The sequence below is a fragment of the Phoenix dactylifera genome, unplaced genomic scaffold (assembly GCF_009389715.1).
Source record: "Phoenix dactylifera cultivar Barhee BC4 unplaced genomic scaffold, palm_55x_up_171113_PBpolish2nd_filt_p 000312F, whole genome shotgun sequence".
Classification (NCBI taxonomy): Eukaryota; Viridiplantae; Streptophyta; class Magnoliopsida; order Arecales; family Arecaceae; genus Phoenix; species Phoenix dactylifera.
Window position 1 is genome coordinate 548,976 of NW_024067783.1, and position 26,810 is coordinate 575,785.

Here is a 26,810-nt window from a genome sequence, read left to right on the forward strand (position 1 = left end):
GTGTGTTCGGCAGGGGACCCTCTGATGCCTAAGTCAAGACAATACTCAAGAAATAAACGATGTTCTTGGTAGTCTGTCAGGGCAACTGAGTACTTACCTGAAAGGTCCTCTAGAGAATGGAGTGTACAGGCGTAGCAAGATCTTGTCACCCTAGAATTTGGACATGTAGGTCGGCCAAGATTGGCAGGCCTTCGCATGTTTTGAGAATCAGGCGCATGCGTTTCGCACCCGGACCACGCCCTGCCTATTTGGCTAGAGTGATTTTAGAGGTCATGTAAAATTCTGGCCGAAATGTGGCTCGTTGTGGGGAGTTTTTGAAATTTGAATTTAGCTGCAAGCTTCTAAGCGTGCCATATGGCAAGCTCTAATATGTGATTTATAGGCTTCGTGGTGAGCTTTGGTTGGTCAGCCCTTCGTATGAGTCAGGTCGATTCCGAAGTATATCACTGTTGTTAGTTTTTTGACATAACGAAAAAACTATAGTTAGGCTTCCTTAATATGACGAATATGGCTAAATTCTTCATAGTTTTGCTTGCTTAAAAAAATTAGATCAATCATTGGCTATTTCGGCCTTCCCTCTTAGAGTCCTTTATATCATTTTTCCTTTTCTAAATATTTTTTTTGAGGTGATCCTTTTTGAAATAGTTGAACTCACAAGTTGGAAGGAGAAACAATCTAATATTTCATTGCTTTATATCCGGATATAGAGTAGATTTTAACATGTGAGTGCACACAATCTTTGATGAGGAATACTATTTGATGGATGGTTATAGTACCATCTTGTTAATAAGGATAGGCTAAGACTCTTCATTCTAAATATTTCCTAATGATCATTGGATTCATTTTGCTTGCAGCATACATGCATGCTATATTCCTCTTTAGATTTCATCTGTCATCCTTTTAGATAAAAATATTCTTAAAAATATTTTTTAACATTATCAATCTCTCCTCCATCAAAATTCAGTTAAAATAAAAATTCAGCTAACCAAGTTAACAAAGCATTTTAAATTTTTAATCATTACAATTATTCAATTTAAAACCTTCTTTCCCAAAATGATATTATTTTCTTTTAAATCTTTCTTTCATAGCCAATCAGTTTATACAATATTATTTTTATTCAAAATAGTATCAAATTTCATAATTTATATGTAATATAATTAAAATTTGTATTTATATTTGTTAAGCTCAATGTATCCAACCGATAGTTTATCAAAAAATTATTGACAGACTTGTAAATCAGTGGGACTTTTTTTAAAAGTCGACATACTTTTTCTTTCAAGTTTCCTTTTCCCTTTACTCTTTTGAAAGACCCACTGTTTCTTTGTTTGCAGGTTTTCTGTCTTGTGAGCGCACGCAAGACGTGTTTAGGTGTTCATAGTTTTCTTTCATTTCCTCTTTTAGTTGTGCAATCATAGGAGACCTGATCAAATGTTGCACTAAAACGTACCGATCTGGAATTTCATCTTTTCTTTTGAAAAATGGAATAAATTACGTCATACAAGAATACAAACATCCATTAGCATCAGAATATAAAAGATGAGCAAGTGGCAAGATGGTGTCTCTATCTAAATTATTCTAAAATTATGATCAACACCGCAATTACTTCTTATAACAATCCAAAACACATATAACAACAACGATATCTGAAAAAGTTATATACATGTAAATGAGAAAAAAGAAAAAACCTTGTATACATCTAATCTAAGAGAAAAATACTACTCTACCAAATTACGCTATAAAAAATTCCTACTGGAAAGTTATTTAACAAGTTTTTTTCATGAATACCCTTCTAAAAATTTAAATTTACATGAATACCATTTTAAAACTTATATTTATTTCTGTACCCTCATAAAATACTATTTTTACATAAATACTCCTAATATAGCAGCTCTTCTAACACCGTTAATAAAAACTATATTTATTTTAATTAAAAATAAACTAAAAATTTGAAATTATTTTTTTGTCTTTCATCGTGATCATCTTATAAATGTTGATTTTTGCATGTCCATCTATTAAGAGTATTTTAGTTATTTTAATTTGAAACCACTAATTTTTTAACAGCATTAGATGGCGTAGGTATATATATATATATATGCAAAAACAAAAATAAAAAAAAAGTAAAATAATAAAATAAGTATTTTATGAGGATATATATATATATATATTATAATTTAGAAAGCATATTTCTGTAAAATTTAATATTGAGGAGGGTATTTATGAAAAAAAAAAAACTCTTATTTAACTGGTCCTCCGCATCAATGACCGGCCAAGGATCGCGCCAGCCCCGTGAAATGGACCCACAGTCTCATCTCACATGGCATGATACGTGGCAGTTTTGGGCCCCGGAGAAGACTACAAGCCCAGCAGAAACCGGGAACGGAAAAAAAAACGGTCCCTCCAGCGAAGTAGTTTAAGCGCCCCCTGAATTTTTAGATGCCACGCAGCACACAATCCAAACGGGAGAAACCTAGCGAATAAATTTAGTAACGTACGGTGACCAGGATCCTCTATCAAGCTCAAAACACAAATCCAACCATCAGAACCCATTCAGGGCCTGAAATTTCTTTGTTGCACACGTTTCATGGAATGAGTGGGTCTGTCACAAATGGATTCCATGAGGCTTAAGATCTTCAGCAGGAAGGGATAAACTCTCACAGTGGTTTTTACTCCGCCGTCCCCTCTCTGAAAACCAGCAGAGGTGAATCACCCCTTGTCTTTTTCTTTCTTTTGGCTTATAAAGCTCGCCTCACACCCCCAGGAGAGGCTCACAGGGCAGAAAAACTCAAGAAGAGTGTGTTAGGGGGGAGAGAGAAGGAGAGGGAGATGGGGAAGGGTGGTGAAGGAGGTGGAGATGGGAATGGGGAGAACATGGCAGCCTGGCTGGTGGCTGTTAACTCCCTCAAGATCCAGCCTTACCAGCTCCCACCTCTTGGTATCTATCCCCTCTTTCTTTTATTCTTCCACTTTACTTCTTTTCCCATTTCATTCAGTATAAGTTGATAATAGTTATATGTTTCTTTGATGTGATATAGGGCATGTTATGCTTATGTGTAGTTTTTCTGTGGTGGGTTTGATTGATCTGTGTTCTTTTTCTGGTTTTCCTATGTTATGTATATGTTTCCAATCAATTGATCTAGAATTATTTTTTCCCTGTATTTACCCTTTTTTAAGATTTTGTGGATAAACTGGTGGAGTTTAAACATGATGATGATAGTGATGATCGTGGCTTATTGTGCTTTCTAAATCCTCTGTGAAAAGTTGACAAAGCATGTCAACTTTTAATTGATCATGTTTTAATGGATCATTCCAGTGATCACTCTTTCTTTTCTTTCCTATGCTTTGATCTTGATCTTTTGTGCAGACAAAATTGGTTATGATTGTTTTCCTTTTAAATTTTGTGGATGAACTGGTGGAGTTTAAATATGATGATGGTGGGGATCATGGATTATTGTGTTTTATAGATCAAAACATGTGAAGTTTTAATTGATCATCTTATAGTGGGTCATTCTAGAGATTCCTGTCTTTCCTTTCTTATGTTTTGATTTTCTTTGCCAACAAAATCGACTATTTTCAGGCCCTCGCGATGTTCGGGTGCGCATGAAAGCCGTGGGTATCTGCGGAAGTGATGTTCATTACCTCAAGGTTCATCTTTTCATATCCTGAATTTACTTATGCTACTATGACTATCCCTCTTTAAATTTTGCTGAGGAAAAAGCATCTTACCAATGTTTTCTTCTGGAAAAGAAGTCTAATTAGAAGCTTAAATTCTTCGATTGTTAGTCGTTTTTACCCATTAATCTATTGATTGCTTGAATTTTACATATGGACCCAGTTGTGAACACATATTGCTATTTTAGGAAAGAAAAGTTAACACATTGTTGATGTTACTTGATACTGCAGACCATGAGCTGTGCCCAATATGTTGTCAAAGAGCCTATGGTAATTGGGCATGAATGTGCTGGGGTTATTGAAGAGGTGGGCAGCGAAGTGACTTCCCTCGCTGTGGGTGACCGCGTGGCCATAGAACCGGGGATCAGCTGTGGACACTGTAAGCACTGCAAAGGTGGCCGGTACAACCTGTGCCCGGATATGAAGTTCTTTGCCACACCTCCTGTTCATGGTTCCTTGGCTAATCAGGTATCAAATTTTTTAGAATTTTACAATTCTTTACCCTATTGTTGGCTGCTATAATAATATAATCGGTGCTTTAATTACTGCATACAATTAGCTCCAATTAACCTTAAGATCCATCTTGAAGTTTTACTCGATCCATTTAATCAGATTTTTGATTTTATGCTACACATCCAAAAGGAAGCAATGTAAAAAAAAGAGCATTTTCAGTGGAACCATATTTTGATACTTACTACCTTTCATCTATAGGTAGAATAATGCACAGTTGTAGTGCGGAGTGGCAGTCTCAACTCTAATCTCCCAATTTCAGAGCCTCTTAGTTATTTATATTCTATGAATTTGAAGCTCTAATGTTCTCCTCTAAGAGTCTCAAAGTCTAGCTGTTCCTTCATGTGAGAATCATGCATTTCATCACTTAATATTTGTTCCATCAGAGTTGCTGGAAAACTTATTGAGATTCAGGCCAAAAGAACTTCTTGCTTGTTGCTAATGATCTATCTCTTTTCTTGGCAGATCGTGCATCCTGCTGATCTCTGTTTTAAGCTTCCAGACAATGTAAGCTTGGAGGAAGGGGCAATGTGCGAGCCCCTCAGTGTTGGAGTCTATGCGTGTCGCCGTGCTTTTGTTGGTCCGGAGACAAATGTGCTAATTGTGGGAGCTGGACCAATAGGCCTAGTCACAATGCTTGCAGCTCGTGCTTTTGGTGCTTCAAAAATAGTTATAACCGATGCTGATGATAGTCGTCTATCAGTTGCAAAGACTCTTGGAGCAGATGATACTGTTAAAGTTTCTAAAAACATGGAGGTTTTACCACCTATTTCTCTTCCTTTTACATTTCCTTGTTAAGTGTGGTATATCTTGCCATAAAACTCACCTCTAAATAAGGATGTTTTTCTTCTGTTACCCACTTTGAAATGATTTTAGCATATAATATGTTCTTTTAATTATAAATTTTACATGAACTTATTTGATATTTTCTTTCACTTCAATTATCTCTTAACACTTTTTTTAATTCCTAGTCCTCTTTATCTTTTTTTTTTTTTAATTTCTCAATAGCATCTGTATTCTATTGTACAGTAAAGGCTCTTAGGTATAAGTTAATTTTATAAAGATCCAATGGAAGATTGCTTTGACTTTAGACGACAAATACACTGTAGATGAAACAGAATTTAGATTGTTTCTCATCCTAGGAAGCCAAAAGTGAGAAGTTGTAATAAGCACAGGTTTAATTTTTCAGGTTAAAAGATCGCATGGTACTTGGGCCTTCCGCTCATGAAACTAAGGGCCTATGCGGCACTCCCTTGTTCTCTTGTTTCTCATAATTTCTGAAAAAAGTGAAAGAAAGAAAATATTGCTTTCCACTTTTTATAAAAATAGAGAACTAAAGTTTAGCAAGTGGTGACCCCTCTCCTTGATATCCTTTCGACCAGCTGCCATAGCCACCACCACACAGCTACCATGGTCACCTCCACCAGTAAGTGTCACCATCTCCTCTGCCATTGTCGCCCCCTCCATGATCGCATACCGCCCGCATGTCTACCACTGCTGCTGCTGCTACTCCTTTCACCACCATCACCATCTCCACCGTCACGCTACTACTACCACCTCTGCCGCTGCCGATGCTGCTGCTGCTACTTTCTCCATTATTGCTAGATTGCCACCACCTCTATTGACATTGCCATTGCCACGTCCACCATTGTTGCTGCTGTCTCCACCACCACTACTGTGATCACCTCCACCAATGATACAGCTGCCTCCTTCATTGTTGCTGCCACAATCACTGCTATCCATCCCATTGCCATTGCCATTGCCAAAGGATGGAAGAGGGGTTAGTTTTTGATTTTTCGTATGCTTACAAAAGTAAAAAAAGTTGATTAAACCAGAATGTTTATGCTTTTTTAAGAATTTTAAACTGAAGTAGAAAAATCGATTGTTACTTTTAGAAATAGGAGAAGTGAAAGTGACACCAAATGCAACCTAAATTATTAAGTTACTAATTATTTGAGCTCTTGGACAAAGGAAGGAAATGTTTTTCAATAACTCTAGGCTTTTTCACAAGCATGGCTTTTTAAATTTTTGGTCCTTGATCATGAATTATAACCTGGGCTTATCAATTAATTAGTTTCGAAGATTATATATCTCTCTCTCATTTTAAGTTTGGCTGCCATAGTGAGGATATGCAAAGCTTTACATAACTGGTGCCAAATGTACAGCTCTTAGGAATTAGAAAGCAATATTTATGAACAAAAATTTCACCAGTGATATATTGATATTAGGGATTTGTAAGGTTTGCCGCATCGGTACCATGACTCATACTGGCCAGCTGCCAATACAGTACAACATGGATATGTCCTGTACCTTGCTGGAGCATACCAAAATGGAGAGAGGAAGGGGGAAAGGCAGAGGGAGGAATAGGTAGAGAGAGAGGTAGGGAGAGGAAGAAGGAGAGGAGGGACAGAGAGGGGGGAGAGAATGAGATGGAGTTACCTTTGAGGCCTCTTGTCTCCTCGCAGATCTCCCGGGATGTCCTTTCTTGCTCTAGGAGTAGAGAGAGAACCCTTGGTGGAGAGCAAAGGGAAGAGGGATGGGAAAGTCATCGGTGAACCGGTCAAGTCGAGCCTAGGTTTGAATAGTTTGCCCTAGCAACGCGGATGACCGGATGTAGAAGCAGAGAGTGCGGAGAGAGCGAAGAGGGTGGGAAAGAGAGTGGAGAGAGCAAGCGAGAGAGTTGAGAGAGCAGACGAAGCTTTGAGAGGGCTTCGTTCGAACTGAGGAGGCAGTGGATTGATTTTATAGCTCGAATCGACCCACATGGCCCAGCAGTCCAGGCATCGGTTTGGTTCGGTGTTAGGATTAGATAGTAAGGTTTAAGAACAAAAATTTCTGAGTTCCTACTGATGAATGAACTTGTCCTTGGTGGAAGTATTGCCATTGTTATTTTACATTTCAAGACCTATGAACTCTACTTAGTTACATATGCTAGCATACTTCATGCTTTGATATACCTAATTTCTGACGTGCAATTGGTTTCTTTGGCCAATATATGGGTTTTGTGGTTAGTGGGGATGCTAGGAAGTAGGGACATAGGTCCTCTGATGCATAGAGGTGCAGTTCAATTTACAAGCAGCACATCAGCATGAAGGTTTACGTGGGTGAAAGGACACGGTGATACCTGAAAATTCAAAGCCTTGGTGCAAGTTTATGCATTTTTTTCAATGGACATATCATTTGAAGAAAGAACATTGTTATAATATGTTTAGAATCTTTAGATATTGCCATCTTTATAGGAGTATGTGGAAGTGTAGTCAAGAAAGGGTTTATGCAAGAGTTTCCACATTATACAGAAAAGGGGAGACAATTATATTGAATCGTGATACATCCTACAGAGGATTCAGTGTTTCATTCAAAGGAAAAGCGCACAGACAATCAAACAGCAGGATACTCAGGCCAGTTGATAAATATGTTATCAGTAGAAGATGTTCCCTAATGGAAGGATGGAACTTGAAGTTGTCTCATAATAAGAGTGTCCATCTATTCTCTTCAATACTGGATGGAAAGGACTGCTGATAACGCATGCATTGGATGGGTTCACCTGAATAAAATTCTTCACAGAAATTATCTCACAATGTTGCTCAAAAACATGAAAAGTTTGTACCCTGAAAAATAAAGCTAACAGTCCACAAATCAGTCAACAGTTGACAACAATTATTTATTACTGAATTATGAAAATCACAAAGTCTTAATTCAATAGTTGTTTCATTTGGACCAGTTATTTTTTCATAACTCCTTGTTAAAATTTGTTTTCATTTCAGGGATATCTAATGTAATATTCTTTTATAGGATCTTGATGAGGAGGTTATTCAAATACAGAAGGCTATGGGTGCTGACATTCATGCGACGTTTGATTGTGCTGGTTTTAGCAAAACAATGTCAACTGCTCTTAATGCTACTTGTGCTGGTGGGAAAGTTTGCCTCGTTGGAATGGGCGAAAATGAGCTGACTGTCCCCCTTACTCCTGCTGCAGCAAGGTATTATCATCTCCACCAATATTCAATTGCTTCTCGTCTGGAGAAATCGGATTCCATCTCTCATTGACTTGATGTGGTGATTGCTTATATTTCTTCCATTCTCTTTCGTTCCAGAGAGGTTGATGTCATTGGTGTCTTCCGCTACAAGGACACTTGGCCATTATGTATTGAGTTCCTGAGGAGTGGAAAGGTCGATGTGAGACCTTTGATAACTCACAGGTTTGGATTCTCTCAGGAGGAGGTGGAGAAAGCTTTTGAGGTCAGTGCTCGTGGTCATGATGCAATCAAGGTGATGTTTAATCTGTAGCTGTCAAGACATCAGCAATGAGTGTGGCGTCCGGGTCTATCACTTAAGTAGTAATATGAGAGCATGGTTTGATGTCATAAGATGAGTAATATGGGGGGTTAGTCTGCATCATTTGGGTCTGTCTTAGGTACTTGTATGGAATACTAGCTTCCATGCCATCATATGGGAAATAAAAGTGAGCCTTGTCTGTATGTTTAACTAAGAGTTTCTTTATGGTGTTCTAATGACATTTTCTTGTATTTAATATTCTGTCTCTTTACTGCTTTACTTAACAATCCATTTTGTTTGCCTCTGGTTTGTTATAGTAGCATGTGCATTTTTTTTCGAAACTCTCCTATTTGGAAATTCATCTTATGCTATCAGCCATTTCCAGACTTAGCCATCAGTTCTTTTAGTTGTCAGGTGGAAGTTATCCTTCTCTTCTCCCTCTTGAGAATTATTAAATTCTTTGTGATCAGATTATAGTTGTCGACATTTTACACATATCTTCATTTTTCTTTTCTTGTTGTAGAGCACAATCCGTCTCGTAAAATTAATGGCCAAAACCATGTCTCAACTGCTTATAATGTTAAAAGATATGAGATCTGATACTTATTTCATAAATTGATTTGCACTCTATGACCTCTCTCAAAAGGAAAATGCACTCTATGATGAGATTTATAAGAGACCAAGCACTTTTATGTGGTCATTAAATACTTCCATCATATTTATCCCTCTTTGAAGCTTTCAACTCGCTCTGAGAGTAGCTTGAGAAAGTCGATTGACACTCAGCTTCTCTGTAATCTTGTTCCTAACATGCTTTCATGAGCCTAGTTCCTGGGCATGTTCTCTGTGTGCTTCTTTGACGTGATCAGGATGGGAAAATTGGTATACTTTGTGAGCTGGTGAAGCCGTGATCTTAAAATCTTAAAGCTTGAATAACATTAGTGGTGGCTCTAAACAGGAAGAATGAAGATCTTACACCAAATAGTTGGGACAAGTTTGGATGGTTATACTTTTTGGTCTTGATAGCCTAAAATTTTAAAGCCGGATGGTTGTCCCTATTGTTGTAAGAGCTGAAAAAATCGAGCTACCTGCAGTGAATGTCAAAACTATCTCCTTGTTTCACTTGAAAGAAACAGTTTTTCTCCGAAAGATCTGAATTGAAGAAGTTGAGAGAAGTGGGGCTACAACTTATTATTGAAAATGCTAAACTCAAATAAGTCATTGTGTAGGGTATTGTCTTTGCCTCCTTTGAATGGCATTGTGAAATATGCCATTAAATAGAGCAACATGATTGGTGCAAGGCACCTGAGTGACGTTTCTGAGTTACCATTGAATTGCTTAAAAATTATATTTTGAATGGCCAATTTGTGACTATAGATGAGGGTTTGACTACTAGTTGGATATGAATTGGTGGACTGCTGCAATGAAGGAGTTGAGTGATCTGATCGGATAAAGATGCTACCTTAGAGTCGGTTAAAAATAAATTAGATACGGATCAGATATTGATATATTTATATTTACATTAATATTTTTCAATGAATATGAATATAAATATATATATATATATATATATATATATATATATTAAATAGAAATCAAAATTAATATCCATATTTTTTTCTAAATAAATATGGATACGAATCGGATATTAAGCATATTTACATTTATTACAAATGGATATGGATAAAAATTCGATGTCAAGCACATCTATTTTTTATCTGGGTGTGGATATAAATTAAATATTAATTTGGATATTAATCTAATTTTGGTTAACATTAATGATGAAAACTAATAATAATGATATGATCATAAAGGATAGATTCAATTAAAATATTACAATTTTAACAAGCATTAATTGGAGCAAGAAGCCATAATCAAAATCGATAAATTTCATTAAAACGAAGAATTCAATAATAAAAGCTACCAGTAATGACTTAATCATAATGAATATATTAAATAAAAAATTATAATTTCAACAAGCATTCATTGAAAACAAGAAGCTAAACTTTATTTAAAGTAAAAATTCAAAAACAAAAACTATAATGATATATTCATAAAGGGTAAATTAATAAAAAAATTACAATTTCAAAAAAAATATTATATGTGAGAGACGATAATTATAATCTAAAACTAAATTGAATGCAAAAAGTATATCATAAAACTCGAAAATATTCAGAGAAAAGATAATATGTGCCTTATATTGAGAATCCAAATAATAAACCAATACTCTCCCTAATTGACATGAATACACACTCATCCATATTAGTAATAAAAGTACTTAAATACAAATATAATAAAATAAGAAAGTCAATTAAGATAGCATGAATATTTCTAAACAATAATCATTCCAAAAAATAATAAATATATACTTACTTCCTCACTAGAGATTCTATATTATGAATCCATCATAACCACACAATTATTGCAAGGAGAACCATAATATTATTTTAGATCCATAAAATCCAATAAAATCCACAATAATAAATGATCCAAATAAGTAGTATAATTCTAATAAGATAAATGATAAAAGAACAAAAGTTTAAATGTATAAATAGTATCAAAACACAATCATCATCGACCATAGTTAATCTCATCCAAAGATAAACTTTACATCCCCATAAACATAAATGTCTTTAAAAAGTTTCATAAATTATTAAGTAGAATATTTCAATTTAATAGGACAAAATCATACAACAATCTCCAATGCTCCAATTACCCTGCAATACAAATGATGATATGAGTATAAAAGTTTGCATATATATAAACAAAAACAACAAAATAATTTTTTGAAATTCCATGTTATATTCATGGTAATATGTGAATTGATGTTGATTTATTTGAGTTTTCAAAATAAATAGAATAGCTATTCAATACTAGAGAAGAATTAAGATTGTGAACAACTGATGCAATAGGGCCTAAAATAAAATAAAAGAATAACTAATAAAGTACTTTAAATAAGATAAATTTAATAAAAATACAATAACATTATCTTTTTTCTCTAATCTTTGCCGATGTTGAAGACAAATCACAGCTTTAACAATATCAAGATCTAATGAACTTCGAATGCATCAACCACTTATACATGGTGCTAAATGTTGATTCTGATGCTACTGTAAATATTGGAATTGTCAAAATATCTCTTACAACCTGAGCTAAGATAGGATACTTTAAACCGATTATGGGATTGGTCCCCAATATGCGAGCAAGCTTTTGAGGACTTGAAAGCAGCAATGATGGAGGATCCTGTCTTGTGGCTACCAAATCATAATTTGTCATTTGAAGTCCACACCGATGCATCAGACTTTGCTATTGGAGGGGTCCTAGTTCCAGAGGGCTATCTAGTGGCTTTTGAGAGCTGAAAGCTGAATGATACGGAGAGGCGATACACTATCCATGAAAAGGAGATAACGATGGTGGTTCATTGCTTAAAGATTATGGAGGTACTATCTCTTTGGGTCACAATTTATTGTCCGAACAAACAATGTGGCCCTCAGCTACTTCCAAACACAGAAGAAGCTTTCTCCAAAGCAACTCGCTAATAGGACTTCCTTGTGGAGTTTGACATGACCCTGGAGTACAAGCCAGGGTATATGAATTAGGTGGCCGATGCCTTGAGTCGCAAGGATGAGCTCATGGCTCTAAAGATGAAAGAGCAAAGTCGAGTCAGCCAGGTGCAAGCGACCCTTCTATTAAAGATCTAAGAAGGGATGTTGAAAGATCCTATAACCATTATCTTGAAACAACTCATTGAAGAAGGAAAGGCACGATGGTTTTGGTCTGGGGATAGACTCATTTTCATAAAAGGGCATTGAGTGTATGTTCTGCGGATGGATAATCTTAGAAGAGAACTCTTGAGATAATGTCATGACACCCTTTGGGTTGTCTACCCAAGAATGCACCGAACCCTTGCCCCCTTGGAGAGGCCATACTATTGGCCTAAAATGGGGAAGGATGTGAAAGATTATGTCCATATGTGTCTCATATGCCAATAGGACAAGGTGGAGTAGAATAAGCCTGATGACCTCCTTGAACCCTTGTGGCCATAGGAGAGCGTCTCTATGGAATTCATCTTGAGTCTGCCAAAAGTGGGAGAGTATGGGTCGATCCTAGTGGTGGTGGATCAATTCTCCAAATATGGCACCTTTATCCCAGCACCCTTGTATTGTTTTGCAAAGGAGGAAGCTCGATTATTCTTGAAGCATGTGGTAAAGTATTGGGGCATCCCTCAGAACATTGTGAGTGACAAGGATTCCAGGTTCTTGGGCCAATTTTGGATTGGGTTCTTTAAGCTTCTAGGTTTCAAGCTATACTTCTCTACTAGTCTCCACCCCCAAACTGATGGCCAAACTGAAAGAATAAATGCTCTCCTTGAGCAATATTTGCGGCGCTTTGTTAGTGCCAACTAAAGGGATTGGGTGAAGCTACTCGACATAGCCCAATTCTTCTATAACTTGCAGTGAATCTTTGCATGGGACTAGAGCCCCTTCGAGATCATCACTAGGCAGCAACCCTCCACTTCACATCCAGTGGTTGTGGGGTATATGGGGAACAGCCCATCTGCATGCCATCTTGCCTAGGAATGGCATCACAATGCTAAGATAGCAAGGGTGTAACTAGAGAAGAGTCAGAAGACTGCCAAGAAGATGAAGAAGTGGGCTAATAAGGGGAGGGACCTTTGGACTTCAAGAAGGGCGACATGGTGCTGGTCAAGCTCCAACCGGCCTTGCCCCAGTTCTTTTGCAAAGTGCATAAAGGACTGGTTCACAAGTATGAGAGTCCATTCCCCATTCTTGAAAGGGTAGGAAATGTATCCTACTGTGTGCAACTTCCAGCATGGCTCAAGGTACATCCAGTATTTCACAAAAGCTGCATCAAGCCATACCGTGTCGACCCAGTAGATCCCACAAGGAACACACCAAGCTAGGAACAACATCTTGGTGGATAGAGTCTGAGTTCTACCCAATGGTGCACAGGAGATCGAGTATTTGGTGCAGTGGAAGGGACTTCCTGAGTCAAAAGCAAGCTAGGAACCATAGGACTCATTGTGATATGAGGAAGATCGGGTCGAAGCATACAAGCAAAGCACATAAACGAGGATGTCGACCTAATCAAGTGGGGAGTCTATCAAGGCCATTTTATCCAGCAATTCTGCATGTCCATGGATCCTGACACAATCTTGTACATATATTGTAACAAGATATCATGAGCGGCCGCCGCTAGTGAAGCGCCAAAAAAATGCAATGCTCCTCAATACTTTGGAACCCTCTAGTTGGGATTTAGGTGGATGCCCCGCTCGGGTAGTATTGGGAGGGTGGGCAAGAACAATCCAGTGGGCCAATTTCCTTGCAGATTCCTGTGGTGTCCATTGTTGCCTCTCTTGCCTCCTTAGTGATTGTAGTCTGTGCGGCAGTTGCCTAGGCTTGTAATCCTTCCATTTTATTAATGAAAGCTTTATTTCCATGGTCCCATATCTGAGTGTGTTGCCTTGCCTTTCTTTATGCATTTTGTTTATTTTGCCTTGCTTGCAGCTTCGGTTTTCCACCGTTGGCCCATGTTGGCTGGCTTCTTTGTGCAGGTGACATTGGGGTGCCGCACAGGTTTGATCTAGCGAAGAGTTAAGCCCATAACAATGTGGACCAATTTGGATAAAGTCAAAACAAATAGAAGTCATATGATTCTTGCCAGGCTTGATAGGATATGGTTATGGTAAGTTCCACCATGTATGGAGGCATAGACTGGGGGAAGAGAATTCAGCAGTGATATAGATAAGTAGGCCAAAGAATTGAGCCTTAGCCATGTTTTACTGCAAAACATATGAAGATGGCCAGTAGAAGACCGAGGTAACTGAACCAATCTTAGAGAAGTGCAAGAGACTGTAGCATAGGCCAAAGTAAAAGAAGCGGCCAATATGATCCATAATAAATTAAGATCAATAAGGTAGGATTATCAGTCTGACAGTTGATACAGGACAACCATGCTTTCAACGTGCGTAATGGAGGATAATTGGCAAAGGTTATTGAAACCATCAGGAGTGAGGCTAGATGTCGATGGCACTTATCAGAGTAGGCAGTTATTTTTTTTAGTATAAATAATAAAATTGCACTATCTATAAGTGATCTTTTAACAATCAATTCAATGCATATTTTTATCTTATTTTAGTTTTACTCTACCTTTTATTCTAGAAGTAGGCATATCTTAGTTATCTATCATAACCTAGCGCTATACCCTTACCATAGCCCTTTCGGCTTAGCACTACACCCTTATCATAGCATAACGCTACATCCCTTATCCACCTTCCAACGACAATATAACGGTGGTGAAAATAATTGAAGGTCAATTCACTTGAACCATGCCACATTCTATCCTCCCTTTGATCCCTATCATCATCTTTCTGACTGATCAAACGTCAGTGGCATGCTTGTGCCAACCAATCTTGTTGTCGTTGAAGATCTGACATTTTTCTCGGCCAACCAAACAAATTCTCTAGGACCTGGGTTCCTTGGTGCTCATCCAAATAGGACAAAAAGATGCCAACATGTGGTAAAAGTTTTTGAATATCAAGGTACCAGAATTCATGCTACTATTATGAGCCAGGCCTTGTGCCTAAATTATATTCATTTTTAGTTAGTCTTCGGATTGGGCCTATTTAAAATTTGATATTTTTATACCGAAATTCGTCATGTGATCAGCTCTAGCAGAAACTTGCTAGAGGAAGCCCATACCATTCGTGTCTCCCCAACAGAAACTTTTCCAGATAATAATTAAAAAACTATGCTTATTTTTTAGTTTTGTTATTATTTTATTCTCATTTTTCACTTATTTCTAGTTTTTGAGATTTTGATGAATTTATTCAAATTTTTTTCTGATTTCTATTGTTTATGGAGCTATGCCATCATGTTTTATACTTTTGGCTGCACATTTGTGGGCATCTTATCCATTCTTAATTCCTTTGAAGTAGTTGAAACTCAAAAATAAATCATGGTTTACAATATTTATTATTTTTTTCTGTAAAAAAAATTTGAACTACTTGCAAGCATGTCCTAACCTTTTCCTTCTTAATCCCCGCACGTCACGCATCTCTTGACCGAAAAACTAGAAATTTCAACAGTTATAGAATTGCTTCAAATTACGGACCCCAAAGTATAATTGGAATCAGTCCATTGGTGGCGTTTAAAATTTAGTGCAAGAATTCTGGTGGCCAGAAGAAAAACCTAACGCATGTTGGGGCGGGGAATCATCTACAGTCAACCCTTAACGTAAAAGTCAACCCACATGACCTCTGGACACGTTCCCTCCGCTCCTAGAACCCACCGGCGTTGACCTCCGCATCGTTTCGATAACAAGAAGCACGCCGCCAATCCATCCTAATGAACGGCGGTTCCTTATCGCGCGCAAACACCAACGCCATCAAAATCCATCCATTCGTCGACACGTGTATTTCTCATGTCAAAGCGATACGTTTCTGTCAGTGGAGACCATGACGCAAATTCCTGGTATGAATGACGGAACACCGGATCCGGGTGGAGATTTTTTTTTTTTTTTTTTTTTTTGCGGGTAACGGAAGAGGGAACAAAGGTTCCTCGACACGTGGCAGATGGCTTGCTGGACAGCAAATAGCCGGAACTTCTCCCCGGACTTCTGAAAGCAAGCTTCCGTATTTATTTATTCCAGTTAATCCGGTGCTTCACGTCCGCCCCCCATTTCAAATGCACAAGACCTCCATGCTAACGGCACCAAGAACGTACCCGATCAACTGTACCCAAGTCCACTTTTTTAAAAAAAATATTTTAATAGTTTAAGTCGTTGCATAAGGATGCAGCTATAATACAATGCACCAGGATCGATCTCGATGTGTCGGCTAGGAAGTTGATGAACTAGATTTTTTTTTTTTTATAGGCTAGGTGGCTAGTTTTAGAAGGTGGTCGGCAAATTTGGAGATCATTTATAAATTTATGCATGCTGACTTAACTAGGGTCTCATAATTTTTCATACTATAATCATTAAGATGTAGCATAATTAGCAATTTGGGAGCATGATCTTCGATAGCTTTAGATTTGTGTTATTTTGCATTATGAAAAGAATAAAAAAGTTCTTGGTGTACTCTTTTTGACTTCAACTTTAGTAGGATCAGGGCCAATTCAATCTTTAAGCGACTGAGATGGTCATCTAAGGCTCCAGCCTAAAGACTCTTGGCTATAAATGCATCGAGGCTCTCAAAAAAGATTTTTAGCTATAAATGCATTAAGGTCAGACTCTTAACTATAAATGCAGTATTGAGGCCCCCAAGCCTAAAGACTTTTAGCTATAAATACATTGAGGCCTCCAAAAGACTCTCTGCTATAAGTGTATTGAGACTTCCAAATAATTTCCAAATGCATTTATTATTATGATTATTATTTTGTGCTAGGGCGGGTGGATCATACCTGACGTGTATGGATACACCCAATAAAATCGAAAAACAAAATACCTCGGAGTGTCAGGGGCAACTCTCCATCTCCAGCCCACAGGGTACTACTAGAGTGACTGACTATATAAGCAGCCATCCAGTCTGCAGCCCCATTAGCTTCATAAAATACGTGCATAACCTGCAAGGCCTCTTATTAGTAAGGTCACCTTAGGCCCCCAAATTCATTGAGCTGCTTCTGAGTAGGATAATTTAAGTATTTATCGGTGCCATGACCTAGGTTATGCAGTGTTAACTTGTTTTCAATGGTTGCTCCGTTAAAAATAAAAATTTGGTGCTAAATCGGAAAAAAAAGCTAGTGAATTAATATAAATCATTGTGTCGAGCAACACAACATTGTACTATCCAAAAACTCACTTCTTGTCCCTCTCACCTAAAAATTATCATTTTGCAGAAACATGCAATACTAACAAAATCAGTGGCAAATGGCAAACCAACAAACAATCACAATCATCCATATAATCCCAAGGTTCTATTAGTATGAAGTAATTATTATATTTTTATAGATTATAACAAATTGACTTAAAGCAGGCAATTCAAGATACCTTAGAGATCATAGGAGCACAGCTTTGCTTGGTGTGGTGGCACTTCACGTTGGGCCCACGGTCCTAATGGCTGGCTCATACGGTGGTTTCTTGCGTTGAGGGCATAGAGACTTTGCCCTTTCCAATTAGAAAACAAACATAGCACAGTTCGAGGAACAAAAGGGTAATAGATACAGCGGATCTCCACAATTCTTTTATTATTATTATTATTATTATGCTAAAAAGCGGGCTTCCAGCCTTCCACCACCGGAAAACCGGGGCGACGCCAACGCATCCATTCGTCTCTTGCTGGAGCCAGCGGCGAAGCGGCGGTGCCGAGCGCTCCTCTCCGATCGTCTCAGCTTCTACTCCTTTTTCTCCACCCCAGGTGAGCTCCCTCTTTCCTCTTATGCCTTTTTGTCCCCTCTTTTTTTCCTTTTTTTTTCAAATTTTTGATTTTTTGTCGCATTTCCCTGAGATGATTTGTCGGATCTGACGCGGTCACCATGCTTCCGCTTTTTTTCTTAGTTTTATCTTGATTCGATCGGTGGGAATTTTGTTTGGTGCATTTTACTGGGGGTGATTAGGGTTTTCTTTGGCTTTTTTATGTGGTAATCTGGAGTTGTTCGATGATTTTGAGCAGTTAGGGTTTTGAAATTGATGTGATCTCTTGTTGGGTGTTTGGTGGAGCTCTTCGATTTGAATCATTATGTTAAACTTTGTGATAAAGTTTGATTTTTTTTTTCCTTTTTACTTTACTAAAGTTTGTATTTTTCTTGCTTTCCCGCTCGGATCTTCAGCTTCTGGGCGATGGGCGCATTAGGGTTTTGATCCCGGATCGAGGGTTTCCATTAAAGATGCAACCTTTATATCCTTTTTGACGAGAAGAAGTCAATTGGATTTGGTGAGAAGAGGATATCTGATTGCAGAGAGCTCTGAGCTCTTTGTCATGGCTGTTGCCCAAGGCAACAGCATTGGCCCACTCTACAACTCTTACAAGGTCCCTGGCCTCGTCGATCCAATCCTTGAAACCCCGCATATTTCCAACCTCGGAGATAGATACGTTTTAGGGGAACAATTGGGCTGGGGCCAGTTTGGGGTAATCCGGGCATGCTCTGACATGCTCACGGGGCAGACCCTTGCCTGCAAGTCCATAGCCAAAGACCGACTTGTCTCCTCAGATGACCTCCGCAGCGTCAAGCTCGAGATCGAGGTCATGGCCCGGCTCTCTGGCCACCCTAATGTCGTCGCCCTCAAGGCTGTCTATGAGGAGGAAGACTACGTTCACCTTGTCATGGAGCTGTGTGCTGGTGGGGAGCTCTTCCACCGCCTCGAGAAACACGGCCGCTTCTCGGAGCATGAGGCAGCCATCCTGTTCCGGCATCTCATGGAGGTGGTGATGTATTGCCATGACAAAGGCATTGTCCACAGGGACCTCAAGCCAGAGAACATTCTGCTGGCCACGAAGTCATCGTCTTCACCCATCAAGCTGGCAGATTTTGGGCTTGCCACCTATATCAAACCTGGTATTCTTTGAATTGTCAGACTTACTTCTAATTCAATTCACTATATTCTCTTGTTGTTTGTTTTGAATTTGTGTTAATAAACTGAACAGGGCAGAGCTTATATGGGACTGTTGGAAGTCCCTTTTACATAGCTCCGGAAGTACTTGCAGGGGGATACAATGAAGCCGCTGATGTATGGAGTGCAGGGGTTATTCTTTACATTCTTCTCAGTGGAATGCCACCCTTTGGGGGAAAGACCAAGTCGAGAATTTTTGAGTTGGTTAGATCTGCTGAGCTACAGTTCCCATCTGAGCCATGGGGTGGTGTATCCCAATCTGCGAAGGATTTGATAGCTGGAATGCTATGTAGGGATCCTGCTCAAAGGCTTACAGCCAAAGAGGTTCTAGGTAAGCTGTGGCTGTTTATTTCAGTGTTTTAACTGAAACTAAGTGTGCGCTTAGAGGTGTAAATGAACCGAGCTTGGGCAAGCCAGGCTTATCTCTCTCTCAGCTGAACACAAGCTGCTAATTAACAGTTCATTTAAGAACACTAGTGAGAGCCTGAGGAGCCTAAGACTTTCATATATGTACTTTGAGTTAATTTCTATCTTTATATTTCAATATTATAGTTGAGTTATATTCGTTTGCATGTAAATTATAAATATTTTAACAATTCTAATGTAAAAAATGCTTTCTTTATTATTGTATGACAGTTAGGATACTATATGTGTATTCCGAGCTTATTTGAGCTGAGTTCAAGGAAACCAACCATAGCTCTGGCTTGTTTGGTAAACAAGCAAGCTGAATTTGATCCAAATTCCTAATGTAACACAAGGTTCTCATTGCACCATAAAAAAAACACACAAGGTTATCATGAACGGCTGATAGTTCTTTGTGATCTAAAAATTTCAAATGCACTAACTATAAGTTCTCATATGATCAAAATAGTCTGTCTATTTAATTTCTGCATAATGTGTCTGTCTATGCATAGATGTATTTATTTATTTATTTACATATGCTGCTTAATTAGTATTAAGCTTTAGATGTCTACTATTTTAATATATGGAAAGTTAAAAACTGCCCATCTTTACATGATAACGTTTCTCTTATTTCCATGCCGACAACAGTATCCAAAGAAGGGAGTTATAGTGTCAGCCATATGCAAGTCATTTTCTGTTTTTCACTTTTTCTCTGATTCGTGGTGGCTTTTTCCAATTTTGGAGCTTCCCGGGCCATATTGCATGGCCATCTCAGACCTGAGGTTTGGGATTGCTTGTACCATCATACAGATCATTCCTTTGTATTGTAATCATTTGGTTCAGCTGATGGCATGTCCTAGCCTTTGAGCTGTTTTCTTCCCTTCTGCAGATCATTCCTGGATTAAAGAACATGTAGAGCAACCAAATGTTCCTTGTGGTCACTGCAATGATATAAATTTGGGACGTGGAGACTTGGGAAGTTGTTCTTTCTCTACCCCACTTGTCAATGCAAGTCGTGATGTCAGCTTTAGTACCCTTTCCCCTACTCCCTGCCAAACTCAGGCAGATCATTCTTCCCCTGCATTCTCTTGCAGATCATCATTCTCTACTTTTGTTGTTGATGCCTCTGCTCTCTCCCATACTGTTGGTTTATCTTTCCACAGCAGCTTTGAGTCAAACAGTCTCGAATTCTCGTCCCCGATTCCATTGATGCCTAGTTTTGCTTTCTTCAGTCCTCGGAATGATCAAGAAAACCTTTTGGGTTTCACAAGTGACAGATCAAAGGCCAACACAATTCAGAGAGGTAAAAGCTGTCCCACTTCTGCTTCTGAATTCATGTGTTCTGTTCTTGTTAACTAAAGTCTCTTTGTTTGTTGTGTACCGCAGACTCCAGCTTTGGGAAGCTCTTCATGCCTCCCGATCTTACAGCTTTCTTGAGACATGATGTTAGAAAATCAGAACACAAGGGGGCTGAGGTTAGAAAGGGCACGACAGCTTTATCCAGAACTGCCGGTATCCACAAGAGGCGCAACCACACAATTGGACTTGGGGAGCACGAGCAGCAGCTTGATCTCATGGTTTCGGAGTCAGTCATACGCTGGGCGTCATGCACGCACCTCTCAAGCACACCATCTCTCAGGTCTTCACTCGTTTGTTAAGATCCTGTGGACATTCTGCTGATGTATGACTTAGAGATTTCACTGATCGGAGTGTGTTACCTGAACATGCGAGTGAACTCTTGTACCCTTTTTGGCTAATTTTTGATTATGTTAATTCGATGTATTGCGGGAGGGCAGCTCCAAAATGTAATGACATATAATATATGCTTGTGTGTCAGTAGAAGCACCATACGGGTGTTTTTCTGTGAGAATGAGATCGTGCGTTGTAAATCTTGATAATTTGGTGATGAAACTGGTGGGTTTACTTTGATCAATTGTTTACTCAATTATATGGAGCGCTGAGCCAAAGTCTTTTTGATCCTTGGAGTTTGCTAAACAAGGTTTAGGTGGCTTCAAGTTCTTAAGTTACAAAGGGAGGTTTGTTTCTAATTGTGCCACCAAATAGCAGCTTGCTTCAGTTCTTTTGTGCACTCTAGGAAAGAATGATTCTGTGGATATTTTAAATTCCCATTGTTATAATTATCTGCAGACATGTCCACATCATTGAGAGATGTTGGAAACTGTTGATCAGGCTTTAAAAGGCAAATTTGTCTGATAGATTCTACCAGGTAGTTGACAAAAGGATTAAGGTATTGATTACTTATGCTGGTAAGGGTTGGTAAGACTTTTGCCCTCATACTTTTCATCTGAAAAAGTCCTTCCATGTGGAAAGTTTGGAGTCCGGTATGATCAGAGTCTTCCAAGCAGGAATATAGAAGCATGCCGCATGGGAATCTATTCAAAATTTGGTGAATACTGAGGCTTGCCTTGTCTGCTGATGTCTCCCCATGGTGTGGAAAAGATAAGTAAAGGTAGCTGCCATGATCCTGATATGTTGGGAACGCAGTTCAAAAAATCTGAGCCAATTCAACACCATCAACTTCTGGAAAACAAGAGATATGATGAATTTAGGTGCCTAAGACCAAAAGATGCAAGGATGGGATCTTAAGAGAAGAGGCTGACTCTGTGATGGAGCTGGAGAGGTTCGCTCCCACCTCACCGGTCACTTGTGTAATGCAGAGCTGCTCGATCACCAGTTGTTCCACATTACATAAATTGTCGATGATTAAATTGTATTAATTTTCTCCAATTCAGCAGGGAACACTAAGACCTATACCATGTCCAAAGACCAAATGTATACCATTTCAAAACAGAAACCTGTACCATTCCCAAACACAAAATCTATGCCACCAATTTGTCAGTTGTTATAAACAATGTGTCAAAATGGGCTAGCAGTCTGAACTCTCCAAATTAATTGTCTTGCACATTTGGTCTTCCGGGATTTGCTGAGAGGGATCTTCTAGGATCTTTGATTGACTCACTGTCCTCCCCATGCTCTGGACTTTAGGGTGCACTCTCACTTGCAGGTTGTGTGACTTGAAATAACAGCCAGAATAAATGAACTCTAGAGTGTCAAAATAATAGACTACAATTAGTGAAAGGAAAAAAAAATATAATAATTGGCAGTAATAACTAAAATCTTAATTCCTTACAAGCTGGCTAAGTGATCTTCTTTTAACATGGACATGTTAGATATTATTTTAGCTCGAACCATTTTATCTGGCAATAAATCCTGTTTGCAAAGTTACATGCCAAAAAAAATCTATTGATAATACTATACTAGAAAAAACAAGAGAAACAACAAACTGTTCTAGATTCATGAATACAGCTACGCATCAAAGTTAAGAGCAAACATATCAGGTCAAGGATTTTCTTTGACATTAATTTGTTAATATCTACAGATAGCCTCCAGGATGAGAGTGGATGCAGTTTAATGTCCTTTTGTTTGGTCATGCAAACCGGCCGCATTTCGAAGCATCCACCCTATCAAGTATGCACAGGTTGCTGCAATGCCACCATTGAATAGAGTAGCTGCTACAGAGTGCAGGTACTGCCCTGAGATTTTGGCCCTGGCCAGCCCGAGGAGCGCAAGAGCAAGGGCCGAGAGAAGGCATGCCCCAAAGAACTTGGTGGAATCATCCCCTGTGAATGGAATGAGGACGACGAAAGAGAGGAGGGGAACATTGCCAAACAAGATGAAGGCTGCAAAGCTGATGAGCCCACTCTTCCATGGCTTCTCGGTCTGGCGAGGTGGCAGCACCCCTTTCTGGGCAGTCATCTTCTCATCCACCAATATGTCTTGGTATTTTGAGAACACATTCACAACCTGCACTCATCAACCAAAATTTCCATGGCAACAAATCGGAGAACCTGAGATACAAATTAATGAAGCTTGATAAATGATGATAAAACTTTTTGGATTTTTTAAGGATAGTTGTAATTAAGGCTGCAAATGGGTCGGGTCGACCCGTGACCCGACCCGACCCGACCCACGTAGACCCGACCCGACCCGAATTTTAGGACCCGCGGGTCCGGGTCGGGTCCTAAAATTGGACCCGAATCATTTTCTGGGTCGGGTCTGGGTTTACCAAACGGACCCGACCCGACCCGAATGGACCCGAAGAGAGAGAGGAAAAGCAAAAGAAAGTCTTTTTTTTTTCTTTTTCTTTTATGAATTTAACTCCAAAACACTTTTATGAATCCTTTCTATCATCAGAAAAATTACTGTCTGTAACCTTTCACAGCTCGGCAGATGTGTTTCCTGCCATACTTCATTGTGTAGAAGACATTGAAATGATCATTTGCTAACTTACCATCACTTGCTGACAGGGCAATGATGATTCTTAGTATTGCTCCATTTAAGTTGAAAGTTTAAATATGCACATGCAAGGCACTTAACATCTGTGGAAGTGTATTTTTTTTAATGCTCAACAAAAATTCATAGCACATTGTGTTTTCAACCATGGGCCCTTTCACTCAAAGTCATGCCAAGCAATGTTTAACTGGTAAATTGCCATTTAAACACCAGACCCAGTTCCTTTGTTTCTTTATGTTTTGTTAATTCTTTCTAAAACACCTACCATACTGCATTTTTTGTGAGATGCATAAGCCCCTCTAAGAGATTAATTGAATACATTCACTTTAGAACATCCCAATCTCACGTGCACTACCAAAATTAATGCCAACGTACAGTGCTTTTTCCATGGCAGCTACTCTAACACTTAATAAGTTGGGATAGCTTAGTAAAACCAGTTAATTGGGAAGCATTGATTTGCCCAAATTTTTTCCCAAAAGCACAAAAAAATTGGACCCGATCGGACCCGAACCCGACCCGAATCAGACCCGGACCCGATCCGAACCCGACTCGGACCCGACCCGACCCAACCCGATCTTCAACCGGGTCGGGTCCGGGTCCAAAATTGGGACCCGAACAAAAAACCGGGTCGGATCGGGGTCACCTAGGACCCGACCCGACCCGACCCATTTGCACCCCTAGTTGTAATGCTTAAAATGCTACGTGGAAGAGTTACTAATATCTAGAAGAGAAAAAGAAGCTGATAGTACAAATATGATAAAGATTAAGATGTTAAGAAAAATTTTGTTGGGTTTAAATTATAGGGAATAATATATGTAAGTACATATATCTCTTCATCCATGCAATTTTAATAGAGAAAAATAGAATATTGCCTGAAAATAAGAAGAATTGTGTTTACTATTCTTCGAGGACATATAGATGGCAGACTTGATAATTAATAAAGGGTGGATGTTTTGGAGCAAAAGATGCAAACTAATGAAGTTTCAAAGGATTCATCATCAACTACAGTGAATTAAAACAGGACTTGCCGTTCATGGATACGGTAATGATACTTAATATGCTAATATAATCTTTCTATCAAACATGCATTAAATGATTCCAATATGCAAGATTCGTCGTGTTAGTACTGAAGGTTGTACCAATCGGTTGGCGGTATGGTTTGACATGCCTTCGTGTCATTTCGTGACGGGCCCGTACCAACACAAAAGATGGAGAACGAGAGAGAAAAAATGAGTGGGGAGAGAAGGGAGAGAGAGAGGGAGGGTCGTCGGAGATCTCTGGAGGGTGCCAAAGAGGCATCGAAGGGCGCTAGAGAGCCACAAAGGTAGCCCTTGCTCCGACCCTTTGGAGGCCTTCCTCTCTCTCTCTCTATTCCCCTATTTCCTTCTCTCTCTCCTCCCCCTGCTGGTTTCACATTATAAAGGCCGGAACTATTCCGGTCCGCTGCCGGCACGGCTTGGTACGCTCCGAACCGGGCAGTTCGAGACGGTTCATAAGTTTGCATTGATGTGACAAAAGATCTAGATTTGCTTTGGTGTGATGACAATAACCCCAAAGGTAGAAGTTATATCAGACTATGTTCTTGGCTTCTAGCAAAGAGGAAATGACCAATGCAAAGATGACATACTGTTGTGGCGTCCTCCAAATCCAACCCTAATGCTTGGTATGTGGAGAGCAACCCAGCCTGCTGGGAGCTGATGGACTTGCTCACGTCCTGCTCGGTCGTCGCCCTCTCCTTCTTGGCCATCTCATTCTCAGTGCTGGTTGATACAAAATCTCCAAAACCCATTGATATGCCACGAGCCACCAAATTTGCAAATCCCAGCACCAAGACATCAACTGCACCAACTCATGCAGGAACACAAAATAAACGCAAATGAAAGAAAAGAAAAGAAAAAAAAACATTCCGGTACATTGCAGAGCAAAATATTTCTTTCCTTTGTGCGCCGCTGCTGAAAACACCAGCAACTTTGGGACTCAGACACCATTATGAAATAAGTTTTTGGTGAACCACTCAACACAAGATGGCACCTCCAAATCTCGGTTGAACTGTTCTGTGCAGTGTCCTGCATGGGAAACTTGGTTTCGTACCCATTTAGATATAAAGTTGAACTTTAGTTCTCTGTACAACTACTAAAAAACTTATACCAATCTAGATCTCCAGTACAACTACTGAAAAAACTCTACCGATCCCTTAAGTTGGATTCTTCAAGTTGGAATCAAGCCTAGATCTCTAGTACAACTAGCTAGAAATTTTACCAACTTAAAACTTCTTTTTTTTTTTTTTTAGCAAAACGGTGAAAAACACCACCACAGGTTTCATTAGAATATGTACGAACAGGAAGAACATAAGAAAAAAGAAAAAGGTGGGGAACCCCAACTGCTCAACAAGTCCTACTTTATAAGTTGGGGGGTCTTCACCATGCTATTAACTAATTAACAACCGAAGATCCCAAGGCAATACTATAATGAATCAAATAACTGGGCATCAGGAATTCAAATTTATCATAGAAGAATAACAAAAGCAGAAGCTAATTAAATTGGGACTTCAAGTACCGGACGAGAACAACCGAAGCAGCAGCTAATTAAATGCAGACTTAAAAGTACGTACCAGAGGCGAGGCGAGTAGCTGAGATGGAAGAGATGAGGGAGAAGGAGGTAACAATGGCGTCAAGACCCGCATCGATTGCACTCTTGACGCTATCCTCACTCCAAAAGCCTTCTCTCCCAACACCACCACCGTTCTCTTCATGCTGTGGGCGGAGCAAAGGGGGAGATGCCTCCAAAGCCATGAGAACGAGTTGATGATTATCAGAAGTTCAGAACGTGCACAAGGGAAGGAAGAGCTGATAGGATTATGGAGAAGAGGTCGCGGTGCGGTGAGACTGTGAGAGGATATAAATTTTTTACACCAGTTTACGGGAAAATGGCTGCAAGGAGGGAAGGGGCTTCGGTGTCAGCATGCATGGGAGTCCCTTCGACACGTTTCATGCGTCTGTTGCTCCTAGAAGACTAAAACAACGCGTCCACGAAACGAAGTCCATGGAATATATATTGGCTAGTAGAACTCAAAG

At 39.2% G+C, this 26,810-nt stretch overlaps 3 protein-coding genes across 3 annotated transcripts; 2 read left to right on the plus strand and 1 right to left on the minus strand.

The window, feature by feature from the left end:
- The first annotated feature begins 2,443 nt into the window (after positions 1–2,443).
- On the plus strand, positions 2,444–8,733 carry LOC103723344 (sorbitol dehydrogenase-like). Its single transcript, XM_008814235.2, has 6 exons — positions 2,444–2,932; positions 3,575–3,642; positions 3,901–4,137; positions 4,645–4,935; positions 7,972–8,159; positions 8,274–8,733. The coding sequence occupies exons 1-6, from the start codon at positions 2,824–2,826 to the stop codon at positions 8,464–8,466; spliced, it is 1,086 nt and encodes a 361-aa protein (XP_008812457.2). The 5' UTR covers positions 2,444–2,823; the 3' UTR covers positions 8,467–8,733.
- An 8,876-nt stretch (positions 8,734–17,609) lies between these two features.
- LOC103723343 (calcium-dependent protein kinase 26-like) lies at positions 17,610–21,370 on the plus strand. The gene is made up of 5 exons (XM_008814233.4): positions 17,610–17,827; positions 18,240–18,965; positions 19,055–19,351; positions 20,312–20,725; positions 20,809–21,370. The coding sequence occupies exons 2-5, from the start codon at positions 18,389–18,391 to the stop codon at positions 21,078–21,080; spliced, it is 1,560 nt and encodes a 519-aa protein (XP_008812455.1). The 5' UTR covers positions 17,610–17,827; positions 18,240–18,388; the 3' UTR covers positions 21,081–21,370.
- Positions 21,371–22,851: 1,481 nt separating this feature from the next.
- On the minus strand, positions 22,852–26,528 carry LOC103723348. The gene is made up of 3 exons (XM_008814240.2): positions 26,348–26,528; positions 25,364–25,575; positions 22,852–23,247 (listed from the first exon to the last, which is right to left on the minus strand). Exons 1-3 carry the CDS (start codon positions 26,526–26,528, stop codon positions 22,852–22,854), a joined length of 789 nt encoding a protein of 262 aa, XP_008812462.2.
- Between the last annotated feature and the right edge of the window lie 282 nt (positions 26,529–26,810).

Coding starts and splice junctions, on each gene's coding strand:
- LOC103723344 (XM_008814235.2), top strand. CDS start 2,824: ATGGGGAAGGGTGGTGAAGGAGGTGGAGATGGGAATGGGGAGAACATG. Junction 4,138..4,644: donor ATGGTTCCTTGGCTAATCAG/GTATCAAATTTT, acceptor TTTTCTTGGCAG/ATCGTGCATCCTGCTGATCT. Junction 4,936..7,971: donor AAGTTTCTAAAAACATGGAG/GTTTTACCACCT, acceptor ATTCTTTTATAG/GATCTTGATGAGGAGGTTAT.
- LOC103723343 (XM_008814233.4), top strand. CDS start 18,389: ATGGCTGTTGCCCAAGGCAACAGCATTGGCCCACTCTACAACTCTTAC. Junction 18,966..19,054: donor TGCCACCTATATCAAACCTG/GTATTCTTTGAA, acceptor TAAACTGAACAG/GGCAGAGCTTATATGGGACT. Junction 19,352..20,311: donor TACAGCCAAAGAGGTTCTAG/GTAAGCTGTGGC, acceptor TCCCTTCTGCAG/ATCATTCCTGGATTAAAGAA.
- LOC103723348 (XM_008814240.2), bottom strand. CDS start 26,528: ATGGCTTTGGAGGCATCTCCCCCTTTGCTCCGCCCACAGCATGAAGAG. Junction 25,576..26,347: donor AGCTACTCGCCTCGCCTCTG/GTACGTACTTTT, acceptor GAGTTGGTGCAG/TTGATGTCTTGGTGCTGGGA. Junction 23,248..25,363: donor ATTTGGAGGACGCCACAACA/GTATGTCATCTT, acceptor TGATGAGTGCAG/GTTGTGAATGTGTTCTCAAA.